This window comes from Dermochelys coriacea, chromosome 1 (genome assembly GCF_009764565.3).
Source record: "Dermochelys coriacea isolate rDerCor1 chromosome 1, rDerCor1.pri.v4, whole genome shotgun sequence".
Classification (NCBI taxonomy): Eukaryota; Metazoa; Chordata; order Testudines; family Dermochelyidae; genus Dermochelys; species Dermochelys coriacea.
The window spans coordinates 249,404,490-249,427,579 of record NC_050068.2 but is presented as its reverse complement, the minus strand read 5'-3'; the positions used below and the strand labels follow the sequence as shown (position 1 = coordinate 249,427,579).

General features: G+C 44.6%; 1 protein-coding gene across 4 annotated transcripts in view; it reads right to left on the bottom strand.

The window, feature by feature from the left end:
* Positions 1–2,049: 2,049 nt before the first annotated feature.
* Positions 2,050–23,090, bottom strand: part of SLC37A3 (solute carrier family 37 member 3) — a 49,393-nt gene continuing 28,352 nt past the window's right edge. For 3 of the 4 annotated variants that reach the window (XM_038386593.2, XM_038386589.2, XM_038386590.2), the window contains 8 exons: positions 22,582–22,666; positions 21,283–21,464; positions 14,852–14,993; positions 13,530–13,631; positions 12,671–12,718; positions 11,842–11,993; positions 9,940–10,005; positions 6,449–8,962 (listed from right to left, as the gene is read on the bottom strand). In XM_038386593.2, the coding sequence (XP_038242521.1) occupies positions 8,870–8,962; positions 9,940–10,005; positions 11,842–11,993; positions 12,671–12,718; positions 13,530–13,631; positions 14,852–14,993; positions 21,283–21,464; positions 22,582–22,666 (870 nt within the window). In that variant the 3' untranslated portion in view covers positions 6,449–8,869. Of the gene's footprint in view, positions 2,222–6,448; positions 8,963–9,939; positions 10,006–11,841; positions 11,994–12,670; positions 12,719–13,529; positions 13,632–14,851; positions 14,994–21,282; positions 21,465–22,581; positions 22,667–23,090 lie in introns of those variants that run through there. The other variant, XR_006282726.1, reaches the window with a different exon arrangement.

The following is a 23,090-nucleotide window of genomic DNA, read 5'->3' as shown; positions in this document are numbered from 1 at the left end:
GTGCACCAGGTATCGGCAGGCAGACTCAGCAAGGCAGGATCCAAGTGTGGAGAGGTTCAGTGTGGGGGGTCCAGGTGTGAGCTGAGAAAGTTCTGTGTGGGGTAATCTGGGTGCAGGCAGCTGAGCAGGGGATCCGGATGCACAGGTTTGTTGGGCAGTTCTGGGTTCAAGCGTAAGGAGACTCTGGAGGGGGATTCAGGTAAAGGTGGTTGGGGCTCAGTGCGGGGGGGGGAGTTCTGGGTAAGGGATAGATAGGTAAGCCTGGGGATCAGTGGGGGTCCAGATGCTGGGGGAGGAGGGGGCTCAGTGGGGTGGAGATATAGGTGCAGCTGGTTGGGGCTCAGTGGGGTGGGGATCTGGGTGTGGATGGCTCAGGTGCAGGCATGGGGCTTGGCAGGGTTTTTTTCCTGAGTGGAGGGGGCAAGGTTCAGCAGGAGAGTCTGGATGTATGGGGACTGGGCGGATGGGGGAGCAGCTCCCTGTACAGATCCCTCCCTCTGCAGCTGAGGGGAGAGAGAGAGAGAGCGCGTGTGCACGCGCATGAGTTTGCAGAGCTTCCCCCAGCTCGGGCGGGGAAATCTGGCTCAGCCCCAGATGCTGTGCAGGGGAAGAGGAAGTCCCATCATTCCCAGCCGAGCTGGGACTAGCAGCTGATCCCGACACAGGGTAGGAGCCATCAGCCAGGTCTTCCTCAGGCTGGCCCCCTGCCTCTTAGTGATTTACTTCTCTGCCAGCTGTCCTGGGCACCCAAAACATACTACTGTGTAGAGTCAAAAGACTACTCTGGGGGCTTCCCTTGCTTCCCCATCAGAAAGTCATTTTTCTGTGGGGAAGCAAAGGAATCTGCGGGGGATATAAATTCTGCACCTGCACAGTGGCACAGAATTCCCCCCAGAGTAAACTGCCTATATGACCTTGGGCCAGTCCCTAAATGTCTGGGTTCAGTTTCCCATCTGTAAAATAGGGATAATATCACTTCCCTGCGCCACAGAGAGATGAGAGAAGTACATTAAGATTGTGAGGCACTCAAATGCTATGGAAATGGGGATCACAAATGAACCCCACATAGAAAGAAATTGATTAGTTTAAATGGACAAGACAAAGGGTAGGAGGAAGAGACCATTATTATCCCCATTTTATAGATGAGGAACCAAGGCACGTAGCAACAATGCAACTCGGCCGGGAAGTCTGTGAGAGTAGAACCCAGACCTTCTGAGGCCCAAGCCCCTGCTGTCTCCCTAGGACCCCACTTCCTCAAGGAAGCTGTAAAATGCTCACTTAAAACAATTGCATTTTCCTGAGTGTAAACAGCACTGTTGCATTAACAAGTATAAATGTCCTGTAAGAATTAGAGGTGTTTCTTCTGAATACAGTTACCATTTCGCTCTCCACTCTACTGTTGAGTCTATCAAAGCCCATAAAGCCCAGCTGCTAGCAGGAGAGCCAAAACCCCAGTGCTGGTACAAGAGCTGAAGCAGATTGTTGGTGGAGGAGAAAATCTTCCATGAGATCCTGCCTTCCACTACCTTCAAAGGCCTCACATTGCCCTTCCCTTCTGATTGCGAAGGACGGGAGGGGTAGCTCTCACCAGATCCTATTACCATTGTGCCTTGGTCAGCCAGAGGGAAATGGCTCAGATGAAGGATCCCCATCCAGAAGTTTGGTGTTTTCTCTGCTGTGCTCTCTAACACTGCCATTCAAAGAGCTGAGGGACCACACATGAAACGCCCCTGGACTGGTCATTTAAACAGCTGGGCCAGGCCAGATTTTTTGGCAAAAAAGATAGTCTTCTCCTCTTGATGTCTCAGGCTTGTCACATGATTGCACCACAGACTTCTGTCTGCAGTGTAGAGTAGCTGCAGGCTGGGTTATGGCTCTGTAGTTCTAATGACAGTAGGGTAGTTGTATTGTCTGATGATTAGAGCATGGGAGGGGGAGTTGAAACTCCTGCATTCTGTTCCTAGCTCAGTGTGTGGCCTTGGCCAACTCTCCCAACTACTCTGTACCTGTTTATCCATCTGTAAAATGGGAATAATATCTACCGCCCAGGGTGGTTGTAGGGCATGTTAAGATCATGGGATGAAGGCACTAGGAGAGGCAAACACCTCATGTTTAGTAACGTCTAACAGTCTGAATACTTTGCTCTGACACTACACATATCTGATCTAACCACCCAGGCACGTTTTTGTAGGCAAACGGGGAGGTGACAACATTCTTCTCCCTTTGTAAAGGCAGAACAAAAAACATGCATCAGTTTCAGGTGGAGATTCTGAAGGTAACAGTTGCAAAGGAAAGCATCCCAGGGAGGATTTACTGTAGTTAAACAACTTTGCCAAAGATTGTAAATGGGAGAGGGCTCAGGGAATTGGACTAAGGATAGATTTAAAAGGAATTAATACAGCTGGGACCACAGCTGCAGAGTGCAGGCAATGCCAGCTAAACATTTCTCAACAGCAGATCAGTCTGACCAGTAGAGAGCAATTTTGTTTTCTGTAGTAAAGGCACTTTCCCCTCCTCCTTTTCACCTGTGAAGTGAGCAAGGAATGTATTGTACCAAGAGGCTAACTAAACTGCATGGGCCACACGGCGGGTCACTAACCCATCTTCCTGGACCATTGAGTTGGGATCCTGGCCTATAGAGCCAAACTAAAATGTTCTCACCTAAACAATCCTGTTTTTTTCTACTTGATTTGAACACATTGTTTCTACATAGGTACTACCCTGGGCTCTGAAGGAGGCTCCTCACCATGGAAATATTTATGCTTTATGAGCACATACTATGTAAACGTATTTACTTTTGACACTTCATTTATCACATATTTTTGCCCCCTTTTAATTCTCTAGGGAAGTTGAGTGTGAATTTATGCAATTCCAAAGTCACCTTGAGCTCCAATCCACATCCTACCAGAAGGAATACATCCTTCATCACTCACATCCACCCATACCGTGATTACATTACAATGTTCGCTTTGTTAGTACAGAACGTGCTGGTTCCTTCTCACGCAGCCTGACAACTTAGTGCGGGGAGGATGAAAGAAAAAGGCTGTGGACCAAATTCATCCAAAGGCCTTACAATACAGATGCATTTGGAGTCGGACCTACGTATTTAGTAGTAGGGCAGAAACATGAACCAGCCTGAATATTTTAAGTTCAGTGGGGCAGGGACCATCTTCCCTGCATATCTGTACAACATTAACACATTTTGGATGCTACTTTAGTAGCAGTCATGCTTTAACAACATCCTCCCTTCCTCAGGGAAATCAGTCTTTGAGAACAGCCGGTGCATGAGCTTAGAGAGAAAAGGCAGGGGTATAAAAAGGTGTCCTCATTATCAAGCAGTACATCCCACCCCAGAAAAATCTTGTGTAGGTGCATGTACATGACACTAGATACAAAGAGCTATTCTGCTGTGCCTACCACCTCAGAGTTTGTGCTCTATTACACTTTCCAAGAGAGCCAAAATGGGGCTTGCAGACCTCATGTAGCTCTAATTTTACTAATTGCTGTGTCTAATACCATTGCAACACCACACTCCACATGTTCACCTGTATGGTCCTCCGTACAGCTGCTTCTTCACACACCAGTGACTGAAAATGCAGTCATCTGCTTCCATGTGTTGTACTTGTTGTCAAGAAGTAGGAGAGATGAAGAGTAGGAGACCAGACCAGTTCCAAGCAGATGTATTGGAATGCTTTGATGCAAGAGTAAAGATCAGAGAGAGAGCAGCAACCCCTGTGACCATTACATCCCCAAACCTCCATGCACTTGCAGAACCACTCTTCCCCACAGTAGCAAATCTGGGGTAAGAACTTCTGTAACCATTACTCCATTATTTGATGCATATAAGCATCTAGCTTTGAAAAGACACGTTGCTCGCCTCAGACATGTACTTGAGATCAGTAATATCAGGAAGAGCTAGTTTCGGAAAGCCCGTCCCACCTGCCAGATTGAAAAAGCCATTGAACCTGTGCCACTGGGGACGAATAAGAGGAACAGGATTTCTTCCAGCTGCATCTGGAGTCCAAGAATCCAGAGCATTACAACCCATCCTGAATCTCAGAGACCTCAACCAATAGGTTACAAAAGAGAAGTTTTAAACACTGTGTATGAATAATCCTGTTCTTGTAAGAAGGCAGAGGACTTATATGCTCTGGATCTGAGGGCCACTTATATGCTTCTAAGGATGAATCCATAGGGGGTGACCAGTTAGTAAGTGTGGAAAAATAGGGACGGGAGTGGGGTAATAGGCGCCTATATAAGACAACACCCCAAATACTGGGACTGTCCCTATGAAATTGAGACATCTGGTCACCCTAAATCCATATGAGTTGAGAATCTGGGTGGTGTTCACATGTTGTTCCCGTGTCTGGATAGATGGCTGATCAAGGACAGCACACAGAGGAATTCAAGTGTCTGAATGTAGAATTTGCCATACCAGATCAGCTACTTGTCTGTCAAGTGCTCATTACCATTCAGACTACTTGAAATAAAACAGCTTTTCCTAAGAAGATAAACTATGTAGGAGCCCTACTAAACTGATCTCAGACAGAAGCCTTCTCTATTGAATAGTTTGAAATAGATTGAAAGGACAAAACCCTAGAGTCCACTAGCATCAGTGGACTTTGATGAAAATGCTGGATCTCACAGTTGCAATGATTTTCATAGGCACCCCTCCTTTTGTGGCATCCTCACGGGCATTTGCCAAATCAGAGACTCTGGAATCAGTACTCACATGGACTCTTGGGAGAAGCACTGGCTACATGGGAGTCCAAGAGAACATTCAGAATCAATTTCCCAATTCTTATTCAATATTGTAGTAACCATATAGATGAATCTACCCTAAGCTTAGGAGACAGAAAGGTCGCACATTCAGCGTACTTGGTCACACCAGGAATCCAACCACCACAGAAGTGTCTAGGAATTGTAAATCTTGCTTGTATTTCAGGTTTTCAGAGAACAGTAACCATTTAAAAAGGATCAGATGTTTTAATGGGGAGGGAAGGGAGATTAAGAGGAAATGGATACATGGGTTGAAGGAGAGTATTTAAAGTGCACTTTCCCCTTTAGAGCAAAGGTTCTCCCCAAAAACCTCAGGAGAAAAAATACATTACATAGGATCTTTATAGGTCCCCAGTGGTTAAGGCAAAATCAGGTTCCTACCACTACTGGAGATGGCAATGGCAGATGATATCCAGCTAAGAAATGTGCAGTGTCTGATCACACAGACCCAGGGCATTCCAGTGCATGAGCTTTACTGGCAGGATCAAGACTGACTAGTTTAGTATCTATGGCATGACATTCCACTATTCAAGATGCTTGAAAGGGGTCTACCAGACAAGCATAATTTAAAATGGGAAAGTATCATAGTGTGGGTGGTGCAAAGAGATAGCCAGGGCACATCCTTTTAATTTGTTCCTCACCAACTTGATTACCGCCTAGATTGGTCACATTCTGGATAACAGTCAGATACCTGGGGAGTATTTTTAGTATTTTGCTATTCTGTGATTTTAAACTCTGAAAATTAGCCAATATTTCTGCCTCTCTCCTAGTTCCAGAGATCATGGTCATGATCATGGTGGTGGGAGGGTTTTTTTGGTGGGGGGATAGAGGGATTGAGGTTGTTTAGCATTATTTTGTGCAAATAGACGTTAAAGTGAAAGAAAGTTTTCTTAAAGTAACTAGAGGCTAGGATATTCTGATCCTACTCATTCACAGAAACATGGAAGCAGAGGGAGAAATGAGATAATCACTACTTTTCAGAAAAATTACTGCTATATAGTTTTCTTGTATGTAGTGAGGGGCCAGGCACATGACCATGATCTCTGGGTGTCTCAAGAAAGCCAATGTCTCACCCAAATCCGAGTTTACAGCATGCTATGAAACAAGAACAATTAAAAAGCTCCCCACTGTGTCCATCTAAAGACAGGAGCCAGGGCGAGTTCAGGTTTGTGCTTAGAGAAACGAGCAAAGAGGGCGCCTAGCAAGGATAGCAAACATGTTATGTTTAATACTGAATGAGTAGCATATGACTTCTACATTCAGAGGGGAAAAAAATCAGGTATGTGTGGCTTTTCTCAGAGGCTATTAATCACACTGTTCTCAGTGCCTCTGGCAGGGAGTCTCACAAAGCTTCTTATGAAATTGATCAGGAAGCATGCCAAACTGACTAACAGCAACATGTAGCCTCTTTCTAGTTTGGATGGGGGTTTGTTTTAAGTGTTCGCAAGGGTTAGGAAGTGAGAACACTGAGGAGAAACAGGCATACACTGCAGGCAACGGCTGTGTAGGCCCAGCTCTTCAGAACTACTTACTGGGGAAACAACTGCAACAACACTATTACAGCTGTAACGGGGAACTATCCATAAAAGGAGGAAGAGCTCTTTTGGTGAACTTTATGATTTTAGAAGGACGGGGTGGAGTGGAATAAAGCACACAAAAGAATTCCACATCAGTTCACCAAAAATAATAATTTATTCAGATGACATTTGACATTATCAGAATCAAAACATTTCTCATTGCCACTGCTTGAGGAAATACACCAGCCAAAGAGTCAAGTGTAAAAATAAATATATTAAGACTTGGGTAGGGGAAAGAATGCACAGCCAATCAAGTATTAGCAATAAATATGCTGTGCCCCAAAATACCCTCTGAACAGTTGCACATGCTCTGCAGCTCAGTGTGCAGATGGAGTTTGCAGCCAATTTGACATGAAGTGATTTGCACTGAAGACTGCAATCTTCATTTCCATCAGAACTTACTCGGCACCTCGACAGTCACCAAAGCCTGGAATCCAAAACCTCCATTCTCAGACACATGAACAACAGACTGGGCAAACAGTGCCACCAACAATTTCCAGCATGAATTTCAAGAAGTTTGCTTCCATTTGGAAATGGACTAAGGACTGGGTTGGGATCTGAATACTAAGCTAAGTGCCCCCAATCAGTTGAGGGCACAAGGTAGGTCCCCCGAACAGCATCTCCTCAGGATCATCCCAAATTAAATTGGCAAAAATTGGGATAAGGGTGGGAAGAAGAGACAAGAACATGGGTCCCTTATGATTAATGGTGCCTTCTCCCCAACCAATGGACTGTCTGAAGGTTAACTAAAAGCAGAGAGGAAGAGATCTAAAAGCAGGAAACATCTCAGACAAAGAAGGAGGAGGACTTTCAGAAACCATAGTAGAAACAGAGCAACCGTGTTCTCCCAGTAAGTGAAGCTGTGAAAACAGCTGGCACTTCAGGATCAGCAAACGATCTCTGAGCAACAATTCAATACAATAAGGCACTAACAATGTTCCACGTTAATCACATGATTAAACATTTACTTTCAGACATTTAAAAAAAATGGCTGTACACTAAGTTTAAAAAAAGGCAATTTTTCTGTTTTTAAAAAGTTCCTTCCCCCCCCACCCCCAAATTCTCAGTTACCGAAGAATTTTTCCATCTAGGAAATTAATTGGATTGAATATTTGTTCAGAAATCTTGGTGGTTAAAAAGTGTCTCTGTGAATACAAGAAAAGTCACCCGAGGCAGTGGACAGAAAAAAATATAAAAAGCAGCTGAGAGGTTGTAAAATGATTCAGATTACTTCATTAATGAATGTGTGATACATGTTAGTCACTTACTTAATGCACGATGGAAAGGTGCTCAGATGCAATGGTGTTAAGCATAGAATAGAATCACATGCTTTTGTAGCTGGCTTTCATCTATTTTTCTTGTGAGTTATCAGACTGACAGCCCTGGAGCCTGCAGGCTTCTGTCTGTCCATTGTGTCAGTAAAGCCTGGGCAATAGCAGTGTCGGTTTCTTCACACTACTCCACTAATGTGCCTCAATCCTAACCCAGAAGCATCACGTATAAAGGAAGTGGAATAGTTCAAACTCACTTCATTCAATCCTGGGTCTGCTGTGCCGAGGAAGGATAAATGGTCAACTGTCCACAGAGAACAGGACCGATGACACCAGCTTCTTTCAGAAGTGTCACCTAAATAGCCATCAAATGCAGAGAGCAATGACTTTGGGTCACAACTGATCTGACAGCCAACTGGTAAAAATCTGTATCCCAGTCCCAATCCTCAAAGCCATCCAAGTGGCCACCGTTAGATCTATAAAATTTACCGCACTCCTTGAAAATTAGTATTAAAAGATTATCATCCCCCTCTTCTACAATATTTGGCTACTTAAATATTCAGAAATCGCAGGGTTTTGCACAATAATAATAAATAGATCAAGCATGGAGTTAGCTTCTGATGGAGAAATTATCTGTATATGGGAGGATTAACCAAGGATAGTAGAGATTAATCTGTGTATAGATTTGGCAAAGGTATTTTTTGGACACCTGGACAGCACAAATGCATCTGATTCCAAAGAAATTTTGCCCATTCTTCTAAACCAAAGCAACAAAGAACTTCAGAATATTCATGAAGTGGGGTGTATGGTTTCCCCAGAATAAGGAGGTCTCACCATTCACTGTAAGACTGACTCCCCATCTTCAGGTTTTAAATATCTGACACTTGCCAGGACATCCAGAAATAATCAGTATAGGTTATAGCAATGGGACCACAAACCAGGAGGAAAGAGTGCACTTGCTGACTTGAAAGGCTCTGGTGGGACTACAGCCAAACTGATTAATTCCTCTATCTTGGAACAGCAACTCCATGTTGCAGAAGGCCTGAATCCATTTGGGTATTTAGTATTCCAACAGCAAGTTCTCAAAAGCTGTTCTGCAAAACCTTGTGGGACATTCTGAATTAATCCAAACTTGCAGGGCAGGAGAGGGAGAAAAGAAAACAAACATAAACCTCCCAGAATTTTGATTTGTCTCCCAGTTGTTGATTTTCCTTGGACAGTCCCTCTGAAGGGAAGTGGCAGTCAACCAGTCCGCATATGCAAGTGTCTCTCATGCAGGAGCAATCTAATTTCCCTCACTAGTAAGGGTGAGATGAACAGGATTGTTGAACTAGTCTGTGGAAAGAAATAGCATGAAGGACAATTAGCACATGTACATGCCGCTGCATCTTCCCTCCAACACATTTTAGAGGCATTTGTAAGCACAGAAAGCTGGAAGTGAAATAGGAAAGTCAAAGTTTGCCTGTCAGAAGGACAAAAATTGGCTTTAGACTTTCAGGAAAATTTCTGAATAAGCTAAGGTTTTTCCCTCGACTCAATGGCTTTGCACTGCTCTCTCTGGACCTTATCAAATAGCTCTTTCAGTTGTTCAAAAAGGAATCACAGAGCAAAGCAAGGCAACACCCCAGCCCTAGCCCTAAAGGAGAAGCAGGTGGATTATGCAACACTCCCAGCCACTACCAACCTGAGCAGCTCAGGGTGTGAACTCTGATCTTCTAGACAGAAACACTGTGCTGCCACCATACGGGGCCAGCCCTACAGAGCACTTTCTTTTGGGTTGGTGGGAGGGATGATCAGACATTGAGGGGCCAAAATGAAAGGGCTCCACAAATTACCAGCTCACTATCAGCTCCTTGGAAATCCTGAATGCACTTGCAAACAGTGGAGTTGGAGGGGGCAGAAGCTTAACTTGGAAATTAGAGTGAAATTCAACCAAAATGAATGTTGCACACCAGATACAAGAATTTTTAAAGGGGCAATGTCAAGTGCTTCTCTTTCTGTCACTTACAAAACCTGCTTTAAAAAAAAATCTATTCTTGTTCATTTGGCAATAATAATTCAACATCTGTTTTTTGATTGGTGGAAAGAACCGATATTACCATGGCTGATTTAGATCACACTTCCTGGTGTGCACCAGCCTTACATCAGCTCTAGGAACAGCATTATAACTAATGGGTGTGGCAGAAACTGTTTAAGGTGTGAAAGTCATTACTTTAAACTCTCACAAAAACAACCCTATTATTTATTTGTTTATTATTCTAGGGTTCAGAGTCAACACAGGTGAAAAAGCTAAAGAAGAAAAGACCTCTTACCATAAGAATGAAGAAATAGAAAACCCACATCCATCCCAGATTGTCCTGGATCAAAGAAACTAGATACTGTAAGGAAACAAAATATGATATTTAGATAATCAACAACTGTGAGGGGTGTGTTTCTGGTGTCACCCTTTCATTTGCATCTCCCTGAGTTTGTTGGCATTTATTGAAGAGGGAAAAAAAGAGCCAGTCATAAATCCTCTCTTTCAGTATCTAGCTGCTCCTTGCCTGGCGAAATAAGAGACTTGCTGCCTTAATCCTTCCATATAAACCCATACAAGATCGGTGAAATAGACACACCAGCGTGAAGCTTTATAGGTAACTATGTTCAGTGAGGAGAAAAACTAAATACCACTTCAAGGGGTGACAATTTGACTAGACTGAACAAAGGATTTTATTGCACAGAACATAGTTACGTAAATGAATGTAAATACCCTCATAAAAGCTAAACGCTCTGGGAAGATGTACAACTTAAAAAGGACATGCGTTTTCAGCAGCAATACAAGCATTAGCTAGTTAACCCTTTCCAGTACCCTGTTATGCAGATAAGATGCTCAAGCTTCTGCACTGATTTACAATCTGAGCTCAAGAGGGCCTTGTAATCATCAAGTAAAGGCAGAAATGATCCCTTATATGCAGTACTTGAATACAACTCTGCTTAAAGGGCCTCTGTACCTCTCTAATACTGAGCATATTGGCACAAAAACAGGATCTTCATTTTCGAAGCACTCCTGGTGCTTCTGCTGCTTATTCCCCCACCTGGAGTGACACAGCAGCCATTCCCACTGAGATGACTGCAAGCCCAGATAGGGAAGCAGTGGCAGGCAGAACTTTTCAGAAAGAGACCCACTTTTCATGATACTCTCCTTAAGAAGTGGGTATGTGTGTGGAAAGGGAAAAATGCAGGAAGCATGGTACACTGGGAAATTTGTTACCAAATAAGATTTGAAAGGTGTTAGCCACCTGTTAAATATGGAAAACTAAGACAGCATCTTTCAGAGAGAAAGAATGAACATTTCATTTACTGGGGAGAACCACCTCAGTCAGTAGTTAACAAGTTCTTCTCTGCCTGCAGATCAGCACTACTGATAGTCACAGGAATATTCCCGTAAGTGCCAATTATGAACCCTAATTCCTTTGGGAAATGGTGGTGTGGACTCCAATCCTACATACGTCTTGGTATTTCATGATGTTACACTCTCTCTCACTAGTAGTATGGGGCCAGTTACATCACAGGCCCTGCCCAACCCAAAAATCTGCACTATGTTCTTTCATGTGCATGAATTTTGTTTCTGCATAACAAGTACATTCCTATTGCCAATGCCCTCAGCTTCTGCTTCAGTAACAATCCGTGGTCAATTTCTATAACAGCACACAGGGTGGAAGATGTAAGCAAGTGATACCAGTCTTACAGGATGGGAAGTCTGCCCTAGATAAAGAGAATCACACTCAAACTAGTCTAACATAAGAATTTGTTATGTTCTATTTAAAGGGGACATTCATCTTAAAAACAATATTTCGTAAATACATTTCTTCACTGGGGCTGCTCACACCACCTTAGATTATTTAAAAACTGAAAATAATTTAAAAATCCAATTTTTTTTCCCCCACTATTTATGGAGTGTAATTTTTTTCCATTTCTCAACAGCTCAGGTTATGAAAGTGTCTAAAACGCATTTCATTCTCAAAGTTTGTTGCCACAATATTTGCATTACAAACTCTGCAGAGAAGGTTTGTGTGTTAAAAAAAACCAAAAAAACCTCAAAACTGTTTCCATTGGAAATTAAAAAAAAAGATTAATAGAAATCAGTTGGGGTTGGAAGCTTTCCCCCCACTCCCAGCCTCCATGTCACTGCCATGTAGAATTTTAAAGGCACATTCCCTCTCTGGTCATCTCACCTGGCCCACTGCAGCTCCAATGCTCCCAGTTCCGTCCACAATTCCTGTGACTGTTGCCAGAGCCTCGCTGTTCCCTTTGACCAATTCTTGACGTCCCAGGTCAGCGGAAATCGCCGAGCTGATCATGTTAGATGGGCCTCCAATGAAAAATCCTGAAAGCACCAAAAGACCATCTTCCAATTATAGCACTGCAAGGAGGCTGCCACCGGCACAACCCAAGAGTTTCACAGGGCAGGGAGTTTCTGCAACCCACATGTCAAAGGCTGAGGATGTTCTGGAAATCTCAATTATAGGAACAGGTTGCAGTAGGGGGCAGAATGCTTTGCTTCCAGAGGGCTTAGTTATCCCTCACAGCGGTAGGTGTAGCGTTCTCATGTGCTTCTCTGTGTGCCTAAGGGAGGAAGTTGGGGGAAATTCACAGAAGCCCCTAAAATATGGGTGTTTGAAACCAAGGACCCTCACTCATTCTGGTTAATAGGGAGTCCACATCACGAGAAGTTCCAGGTATGCACCTTTGGTGGCAGAGGAAGCTTACAGCTTCTCATAATGTAAAGAACGCAAGAGATACTTGCCATCTGAGCTATTCTAGTCTGCAGCATAATTCCTTATTCTACACCTCTGTTGTGAAAGCTGCTTAAATAGGTGTTCTAAAAAACCCCCAAAACACACAACCAAACAGTCGGACCTTTACAGTCACTCTTGTTGCAGCCAAGGCATTTAGCTGAGAAGGCAGCACACCTGAGTACATTAACAAGGATTTACAGCAGTGTTAGTGTTTCTTTTCTGTCTACACAACTATTGGGGTGAAAGTGGCGTTTATATGACATACCTGTAATGGCCATGATGAATGCGTTGATGGGTTTGCTGTTTGGAGAACCTGCCAGGAGACAGATAGAAAAGAGGAGTGTTAATAAAATAATAAATAATTATATCTAGCTCTTATAGAGAGCTTTTCATGTGTAGACCTCAAAGCACTTTACAAAGGAGATCAGCTTCATCATCCCGCATTTTACAGATGGGGAGTCGGAGGCAAAGAGTGGTCAAGTAACATGCCCAAGGTCACCCAATTAAAGGATTCCCTTGGTGCAGCCAGAGAGTATATATGGAGATGTGAGATCTTCAACCTTATGATAGCTCCCAAGTCCACTGTTTTGCTGAGCCTAGATGTGTCCTTTAATTAGTTGTCCTAACAGACTGTTTCCAAATCCCATTGGTTGCCAGATGCTAGAGTGCTTCTGTAAATGGCGTGAAGTCTAAGAGCTTCTGACGTCTCATCCTTTCCTAGATCTTCTCTCGCTCTTTGCCCCCCCCAACCCATTGGCTTTTCCTCTTTCAAGATGTTTGCACTTTAGCATTATTGCTTTATGGGTTGTAACTCTGACATGTTGGCAATGCTAGAAAATGCAGCCAAAGGAGCACATCTAATGCCAGATTCTTCACTGGCACAAAGAAACCCAAGCACTCAACCCACATTTCCCCCCATCATTAACCAGAATCTGAAGAAAGACTTCTTCTCAGATGCCATGATCTCTTGGCGCAACACAACCTTGCAGAGTGTGACTGGCCCAGAAATATACTCTGAAGGGCAATATCCTGAACCAGAAACAGGTTCAAGGCATAGAAACTGGCAAGTGTCCATCAATCTGGCCCAAAAGGTCCCCCCCTGCATTAATGCAAAATATACTCACGACTGTATCCAAAGAGAGACCCTACAGCCAGAAGCAAGCTGATCGCTAGCACTGGAGCTCGCTTCTGTAGCATATCAGAAATCAAGCCTTGGATTGTCCCACCTGCAAAAATAAAATGAAAGCTCATCGTGCCCTTCCAATTAACATATGGAACACACACACTGTTGCACTTACTAAATTCAGGTCTTTTCTTTTATCTTTACCTCTGGCACTTTTATTGTGGACAAAACTTTCACTGCCGCCTGAGACATAGTCAAGGCAAAATCAAACCAGGGTACTCAGGACACAGTAGTGAGGATTGATTACTATGTCTCGCTCTCTCTGCATGTAGCCAGTCAGTGCTTCTGCTGTTCGTTCCTTTCCCCACACACCCTTCCTGCAATCTCAGTTCTGGTCTGTGCAATGTAACACATCGTGGCCGTCTCCTAGAGTTTCCTACTGTTCCCATTAATGGCTCTGTTCCGCTGGTGGGAGCACTAGCACAGAACCGATTCTAGGCATGCCAGTGACACTGTTAACACTTTAATCTACTGCTCAGAGTAGATCTAGACATCACAATGGTTACAATGCTGGCAGCTTTGTCTACACTAGCATGCCCATCATTGCAATCACCAGTGGAGCAGCACTGTTGGTAATGCATTAGGAAATAATCCGAGTGTAAACAAGGCTAGAGAGGCTGCAAAGCAAACCCAGAAGTGTCTTGCAGGAAAGCAGAGTGGACTACTTACCAAGCCAAAAAACAGTGAACATGGGATAGCACAGCTCTAGCCATAAAGAGAGGCTTTCTTTGTTCTGGCTAGGAGGCACAGGGATAGATTTTACCACTGGCATAAACAAGCACAACTACACTTGGCTCCATTGAAGACAATGGAGTTGTGCCCGCTCACCGCATTGCTGAACTGAGCCCTTTGTTTGCAGCAATGTGGGAATGGCTTCTAGGGTAGAATGTACCCCTAATCCAGGCCTACTCTCTCGCTGAGGGATTCTGGTGGGAAGTAGGACAGGAAACCTGGGAGACATCTGTTTGAGTGGGACTCTCTCGCATTCACAGCAAGTGAAGAAAAACTCTTATTGCTGAAGTGTACAGAAATAGGGTAGTACCCCTTTAAACAGTCTGTGAGCTCTCTAGTGGTACTCACTGCATCCTACATTTTACAATGCAGCCAGAGAAGCAGTGTATGTAAGCAGGCCTTGCATGCGGGGCACATTCTGTAAACTGTTACTTAGACTCCACTGGGCCCATGTGGTTCTCTCGTGTTAAAGAGCAAAAGACATAAGAACTGGGCAACCAAAGAAAGAAGTGGTTTGCTTGCTGCACCTACCTATGATTCCTCCCACATCGTACCAAATCGAAAGCTGGTCAGCTTCAGCCTCCTTCCATCCAAAGTTGTTGCTGAGGTAGAATGGCAGCCAGAAGAAGAAGGAGTAATTCACTAGTTTCAAGCAGGCATAGGCCAGGGAATACTAAGACAAAAATAGCCAAAAAACCAGCAAGCAGTTAGCATTAGAAAAACCACAAGCAGCAACTCCTCCTCCTTCCAATAAGCCCACAGCTGAAGCGCCCATGGTAAGTGCTTCTGCATTTCACATGAGAATGCAAGGTCAGGAAAGCCCAATGCTGAACATCAAAGGGACAGATTGGGGGGAGGAGAAAAAAAAAAAAAAATCAACCAGGATGTCTATTTTTAGTGTTCTTTTCATTGGACACAATGGCTTGAAACACTAATTCTTCCAGCAGCTTCACTTGAAGCACAAGCTTGTGAGAGGAAAACAATTTGTTCATCTCCTAGATTGGAGGAAATTAACCATATGACACTAAGCAAGCCAGGGGCTCTTAATTATTTGTGCACTATGTTAAGAAAAAATATGGCAAGCACCATAATTTATCTGCCTCTCTGTGTGGCATTCAGAATACTACTACATACTCAAAGCACCATACAGAGAACTCCTCCTAATACCCAAACGTTTGTATCCCAGAGCTCAAGACACAAGCATTGGGCATGCTTGAGAGAGCACCACGTCTCCCTACAGCTGAGACTGTCTGTGGTGCTCTTGCTATGGTTCTGGGGAGTGAACTTGCCTTAGCTTGTAGGAGGATGCTCTCAGTGGAGTCTTTACCTGTGGAAATACCTCCCCTGAGGCAGCTCAGAGCCCAGGATCAGCAGCTTTCAGGGCAGATGTAAGGTATGCTTATTTTGTCTGACCTTTGGCTGACCATCACTGTCTCAGTAGAAGGGAGCCATGTTTGCAGAATTCCAGTGCTGAGTGGCAAGTGCCGTAGCTTTTTAAGGCACTCAAGAGGATAGATTGTGGATTTGTAATTATCAGCTTGGTTTAATATGGTAAGAGACATAGGTGATACACTGATTAGTGCCAAAGACATTTTGATATAAAATAAATGCCTTCAAACACACACCATTTCTTCAGCAGGTGTTTGATTAGCAAGAGGAACAATGGAGGCTTGCCTCCCTTTAAGCCTCCTGTCTTATAGGGCCCAACCCTACCTGCCTCTGAGCAGGATTTCCACTGAAGTTAGCAAGAGTTCTTCAGGTAGAGCAGGACTGGGCCTTACCAAGCCGACTGCTTATTACAAAGCACTTCAGAATAGTTGACTAGATTGCTTGAGAGATTAGCCATTTTTAATCTTCAGAGACCCGAGAGGAAGGCTGTCAGTGTAAAGACAGTTCCATTGCACTTGTTTGGCTGGAGAAGGGGAAAAACTGAGGAAAACCAGAGTAGGAACATAGTTGATTTGCTTTATAAGTATATCTATCTCTTGGAAGTTATCCTTGTTTGTATTCAGGGATCCACATTCACTTTCCAGTCTCACATCCAGGCTGCTCATAAGGCCCCATTAGTGCAACGAAGTAATTCTGGAACAACACAAGGTAGATGATCAATTTGATCTTCCAGTCCTTTGCCCTGGCCATGCAGGACTGCTCCTCCAATGTATTTGTTAGTGCTCCGACCAACCTAATTTTACAGGGCTCAAGTGAGGGGACTTCCACTACTTCCTTCGGGAGTTATTCCACCATCGGATCACACCATCAGTACCTTTTTTCTGATATTCAGCTTCCATTTCATTCAGCGTTTTATCCCATTTCTCTCAGAACCTCTCCCCGCCCCACCAAAAAATTAGTCCGCTTCCTACATGGCCTTTACACAGCTCAAGGTGGTTATGTTCCCCTTAGTCACCACTTCACCAAGCTGTATACATGGAATTCCTCAGTGACAGAGGTGTCTGTACAACACCCCATCCAATGGCAGCCCGACTCTCACTGTGGCCTTTAGGTGCTACTGTAAGCAGAGGCAGTGCTCACCTCACCTATTAAGGCCGTCAAACATGTTTCAGTATAAAACCCTGTCTTCAGTTGTTTATAAAACTTTGCCAAACTTTAACGTTGGGACTGAAGTTTTCCATGCCAGGTGCACCCCTCAAGTTAGTGGGTTTTGCCTTTAAGTTTAGGCCAAAATTGTTTAGCCATTTCTGAGAACAAGGTTGTTTTGCCCATTGTCACGGGGCAGGGTTCCTTCACCCTAGATTCCTGTCTGCAACCAATCCTCACACACAGCTAGCGACAAGTCCAACTAAAAGGGCTATAGTCACATTGTAAATAAAACGGAACAAGTTCCCCACAGCTGAGAGTTCACAAATTCTCCCTAGGCGCAGGGTGAGAGGGAAGAGATCTTGGGCTTCTCTGGCCCTTCCAGCTTACCCCTCCCCTCTTCCTGTCTGGCTTTTAGCTGTTCTCAGCTGGTGTGCTAAGCCACCTGGTTAATTGATTAATCATTCAGTCCTTAACCAATTATCTCCTTAACTTGCCCCATGTGGGGATGTTTACCAAGTGCCTAGAGTGGTGAGTCAGCTTAAGGCTGCTACTCACTCTGTCCTTCCCATGTTAAAAACATTTCTGACAATTTCTTTGAAAAGTTCTAGTGCCCCACACTTGGAACAGGAAGTTGGTGCTTCACAGAGGGTGGCATGTGTGTCAGGATCAGGGATGGGCCTTTTGCTATTCCTGTGAATATCTGCCAAGTTATAAGCCTTTGGGGGAAAAAAAGTTCATGTTTGTAGCTGCCTTTCAATGTTAGCAGCTACTGAGCACGCTCTAGCCCCTCACAGGTCCCAGCATTGACCAGACTACACATGTGCCATCCCCACAGAGTAATGGAACATGCTGAATCTCCTCACAACTCCTGTGTGTGACTGGATTGTGCATGCGACAGCCCAGGGGTAGAGAGGCAAAGCCAGACATTCCTTACAATTGCAGCTCTCAGCTGCTCCAGGTTAGGGCTGGGCACCAGAACAGGGCAGGGAGCCCATCTCTCTTGTTCTCTCAAGAACCACCCTGCTGGCGCCAATGCAGCATGGAGGAGGAAGCTGCCTGACTCAAATGCAGAGGGGACAAGAGCTGAACCTGTAGAAGGGAAAGGAGTAGAATGGGACAAGGAGCCTGGTGAGACTGGGAGAGGGAAGAAGAGAGAAAACTGTGACTGGGAGCTGTGGGAGAGGAGTAAAGGCTGGAGTGGAGGAGAGGCTGGGACTGGTGGAGGAAGGAGACTGGGAGTCATTTTAGTGGGGTTGGATGTGTGGAACACTGAGGCCGGGTCTACACTGGTATACATCAGTATAGCTACGTCACTCAAGGGTACGAAAAATCCACATCCCCAAGAGACATAGCTACAAAGACCTCACCGCCGGTGTAGAGGTAAAAATTCTTCAGTTCACCTAGCGACGGCCTCTCAGTGAGATGGATTACCTTCATCAACGGGAGGAAATCTCCTGTGGGCGTAGGTAATGGCTACCCAGAAGCATTGCAGCTGTGCCACTGTAGTTTTAAGGGTCGACAAGCCCAGAGATTGGATGAGGTGCTAAGAGGAGGGATGGAGACTGGGACTGGCTGGACAAGAAGATTGGGAACTGGGGTACGAGGTGAAGGGGAAAAACAGCAAGACGGATCTGACAAGGAATGAGGCGGCAGGGGAGAAACTGAACTAGAGACTGGGACTGTGAGATGGGCAGCGGTGTGTGGAATAGCTGGAAACCAACAGGGGGGAGGGGGAAAAAAAAGAGAGAGAAATGAGGCCTCAGATAAGGAGTCCAGAGGGGGAGACTAGGACTGGCTGAGTATGAAGACTGGGACGAGATGCCTGAGAGTGGGTAGGGAAGGAGATGGGGACTAGGACAAGGAGCGAGGACTCAATAAGAGAAAGGACTAGGACAGGGACAGGTTGGAGTGGAGGGGACAGAAGGGTATGTGCCCACTAGAACACTCCTCTCCAGAACCTGGAATGGAACCCAAGACAGACCACACCGTTCCTTGGCCGTCAGTAAACATCTGTGAAATTCCCTGGCAAAGTATGTCTCAGCCCCCTCTAGTGCTGGTCCATGTGGAGGACAACAACAACCTATTACTGCTACCAGTTACTCAGTTAGCTCCAGTGGCAAAGGTCTCTTCAGTGCATCTAAAAATTCCACCCCGTCCATTACCCATGTGGATGTCAATACGATGCCATTTTTGGATTTTTTCCCCAGTTTGCTTAAAATAAAAACCAAGGAAATTACACACAAAATACTGTGTTAAAAGAACATTAAGGGTGCAACGTTAAGGGTGCACCGATTTGCAGAAGTGAAGAGCACACTCAGCTGCAACTGAAGTCTGTGCTTTGAAAATATAATGCTAAGTACGCGGAAATAAAAAAATATCAGACCCTAAGCATCTCAAATTGGGTACCCAAAATTAGTGGGCACTTTTGACCTCAATCTCTGTGCCTCAGCTCTCCATCTCTAAAATGAGGATAATACCACCCCTCACCTCATATGGTGGTTATGAACATAAATTACTATTTGTGAAGCATTCAGTTACTGTAGTGATGAGCGCCATTGGAAAGCCCATGAGGAAATTAAAAATTCTGTATTCAGAGCAGGATTTGAATAGTGTGTAGTAAATACAGTCTGGGGCCACACCTTGAACAACAAGGATAAAACAAAATATTGAATAGCTACTCATTAACTTAGCTCTGTCCATCCTGTGCACTGAATGATACAGGTGTCCTGTGGGGAAAAAGTGCAATCATGTAATTAAAGACTGCTATAATGAATACACACAAGGGCAGTATTGCCAACCCCAAAAGTTTGATATGTATGACTCAGAGCCCTCAAAATAATGACTTTAAAAAAATGAATAAATAAAAAATAAAAAGATTAGCGTGGCTTTTGCTCCGTCTTGATTTTTGTACTCCCCCGCCTGCCTCGTGCGTGTTTGTTCTCCCAAAGTTATGGGGAGAGGTAATTTCGGCCCTCTCTGCAGGACCTCTCGCTGATTGCCTGATGGTGTGGAGTTCCCAGCTTCTCCCCAAGCCTCAACACTCTAATTAATCCTGTGTCCCTCTCACTTCCATATCTGCCCATCCGCCCGTACGGCAGTCAATTCTGGTTGCATAGGTAACCTTAATCCTGACATTTCTGAGTGCTTGATTTTGCAACCTTAACAATGTTCTTTTAACACAGTTTGTGTGTGTCCTGTGATGTGTTCTATGTAGATGGTCCCTCGACCACCTGATGGCGTCCAACACCATGAGTTGCTGCATCAGCCGAGCGTAGCGTTGACCGATTCTACATTCTCTCAGCACTCGCTCGTTACTGGGGTCCCATGCACCCAAGGCTCCGACGATTAGTGCATGTGTTTGAACCTGGTAACCCTTAGCTCTAAAGGTTTCAGTCAGAGGGGCGTATTTCTCTACCTTTCCATCTTGGGCATCGTGGAAGGCTGGGATCCTGTTCTCGAAGGGCACCGTGACAATCTTCTTCCGGTCCTTGTTGGTGAGGATGATGTCCAGTCACCGTAGGCTGTTGGTTTCGCGGATGGCAGAGTTCACGGCAACCTTCCCCAGGGGTTGTGGGATGGCTCTGGCCAGGCGATCTTGGATGGCATTGTGTCGCAGCTGCCAAACTCTCAAATGGGGACTTGCAACTACACAGGATGTGAGGTAGCGTCTCGGCATAGCAACACTTCCTGCGTTGCTTGTCTTGATTCCTGTGGTGGACGGCTCCATTCAGTGGAATGCAGTTAAGCTGGGCCCTGTGGAGGAACCTCAAGTCACCAAATCGGGTGAAGCTGTCCTGTGGAGGAAGTGGTTGCTGGTGTCTCACTTGCATATCACCTCGAATGCCTTGCCCAGGTCTGGCTTCCGTTTCAGGTTTTCCACGTATTGGCCGTGGATGGCATTCTTCAGGGTCCTCTCCAGCATGGTTCTAGCTCTCGGAATGATGATAGTGTGATCTGTATTCTTCACTGGACATTGGCAATACCAGGAGGGATGAGCTTGACTGCCGATGAGAAGCGCAGTCAGGAAAGTAACAAATACTTTCCTCATGGACCGTATTTTCTAAATGGACAACCAACCTAATTCTCAATTACTCGGGGACAATCACCACTCGCGGATATATTTTGCTTTCCACAACCAAATCGCTGTACAACTTTTCATGAGTGATGTACCCGCGTATTCGGATTCTAATATCTAAACTGTATTGTTAAATCTATTCACCTAAATTTGGGTTATTGCTGATTATGCACTCTATATATTGTATCACTTTTAAAAACTAACTTCATATTTGTGGATAATCTAAGTACTATACCCAGATGTACAGACACTTTTCCCAACCTATGTATTATATATATTTTAACATTAGCTTTAATAAAATTTTTAAATTTGTAAATCATCATCACAAATAACAATGCTGAGTCCTTACCAGTAGAACACCTGGTAGACAACAAGCTTGGAAAAAGCCAATGGCCTTGGGCTGGTTGATAGTATCAGGTGCTTGAATAGAGTAATTCTGATCATCCTCATCCTCCTCATTATTGCTGATTAAGGGTTTGTTTGCATCTTCTTCAGCACTGCCGTCCTGTTCCTCTCCAAGCTCAGGGAGGCCTATAAACACACGAGAACATACACTAGAAACAAAGGACAACACCATTCTTTCCCCACACAAAACCCATGCTCACTCCTTTTAAGCATTTCTCCCTTCTGATACCCCACTTGCTCTCCCATACCTCCATCCTCCTTTGGCTTAGAAACTCTTCTAGATGGTGCTCTGCAGATTCGCCAGTAGAAACTACCCCTTGTCTTCTAGCGCTCTTGAAAGTATTCTGTCTGATCCTGGCGTCGGCTTTGTCTGTTCTGAGTGTCTGGCCATTAGTTGGAAGACACAACAAATTAGTGCATTTCCCCCTATTTAGACTCCCTGTGCGTGGGTCCTGCACACGTCATGTCAGGCAGTATTTGAACGTGGATGCTCACTATGTACCAGCAGCAGTCCTGACAGATGAACTAACAGGAAGACTCCATATGGTGGATTTGCTAAAAGCTATCCTAGGCTGTCTGACCTGGAGGACATTCCTATATACACTCCAGCACGTCAACAGTTACCTCTTCTGCAACCTCCCCAAAAACCTGGGAGACTCCACCATGTCCCTGACAATGCCCTGAAGATCTCTTTTCTACTCATACTGGAGACTCTGTCTTGTCAACCATCTTCTCAGTTAAGGCCTGTGCCCCCTTCAGAGCCCATATGCCAATCCTTAATCAGCTGGCGGAGTTTTGCAAATCCAAGGCATTCTTTCCCCTCATGGGATGGAGAGGATTCTGAACCTAGTGCTCAATACGATTTACTCCCATGGTAGTCACTTATATATTCCTCTATTAACGCTTAGAAAAACACCTAGTTTCCATAGGAAGGACACTTGAGAATTGGGTGCATTCTAAGGAATATGGTTTGCACACTAGTTGGATCCCTCTTTGACACTCTGTCCATGTGAATAATGTTGTCTGCACCTAGCGTGTTGCAGGCCAAGAAAATGTTCACTCAGGTAGCCACTACTGGGCTACAAGGCAAGTTTAGAACGGTGTCAGTGACACGAACTTTTGGCAGCAGGAGTTGGGCTTTTAAAGTGATGTGGCAATGTTAACCACATTTTTAATGCAATATGGGGGATCTGCAAACCTGTTTGCCGACTAGGGTTTAAGATGATGTGGACCTCTTACTTACCCACTTCTTTCGGGGAAATCAGAAGTCCAAAGAAGACAATGATTCCTCCAGCAAACTGCACCGATGCTGTCACCAGGAAGGCATACTGGAGAGAAGAGAGAATAAAAGCACTATCACATTGCTCTTTGGCATCTTATTCTAAATTAAACATTCATCTCTATTTTTCCAACAACTTTCAATCACACAGGGTCTCTATGCAATTTCTCTGTACCCCAACTTTGTGTAAGAGTAAGCCATACCAACACAGACTATCTCCATAAAACCTAGAAACAGCCACCCCCGCCTCTGGAGTAGACATTATGCTGCTTACCTCATTGGAGGGGGAGCACTGGAATGGACATATGATGGTGAGGAAGGAGCTTAGACACAAAACACCATATTTTATTCATTTTCCCTTTAATACAGTCTGATAATGAACATTTTGTCTTACAGTAATGGCCACAGCTGGCACCTTACTGCTCTTGGTGGTAACAAAGCAGGGTACGTACAGGCATCTACCATTCAGAAGA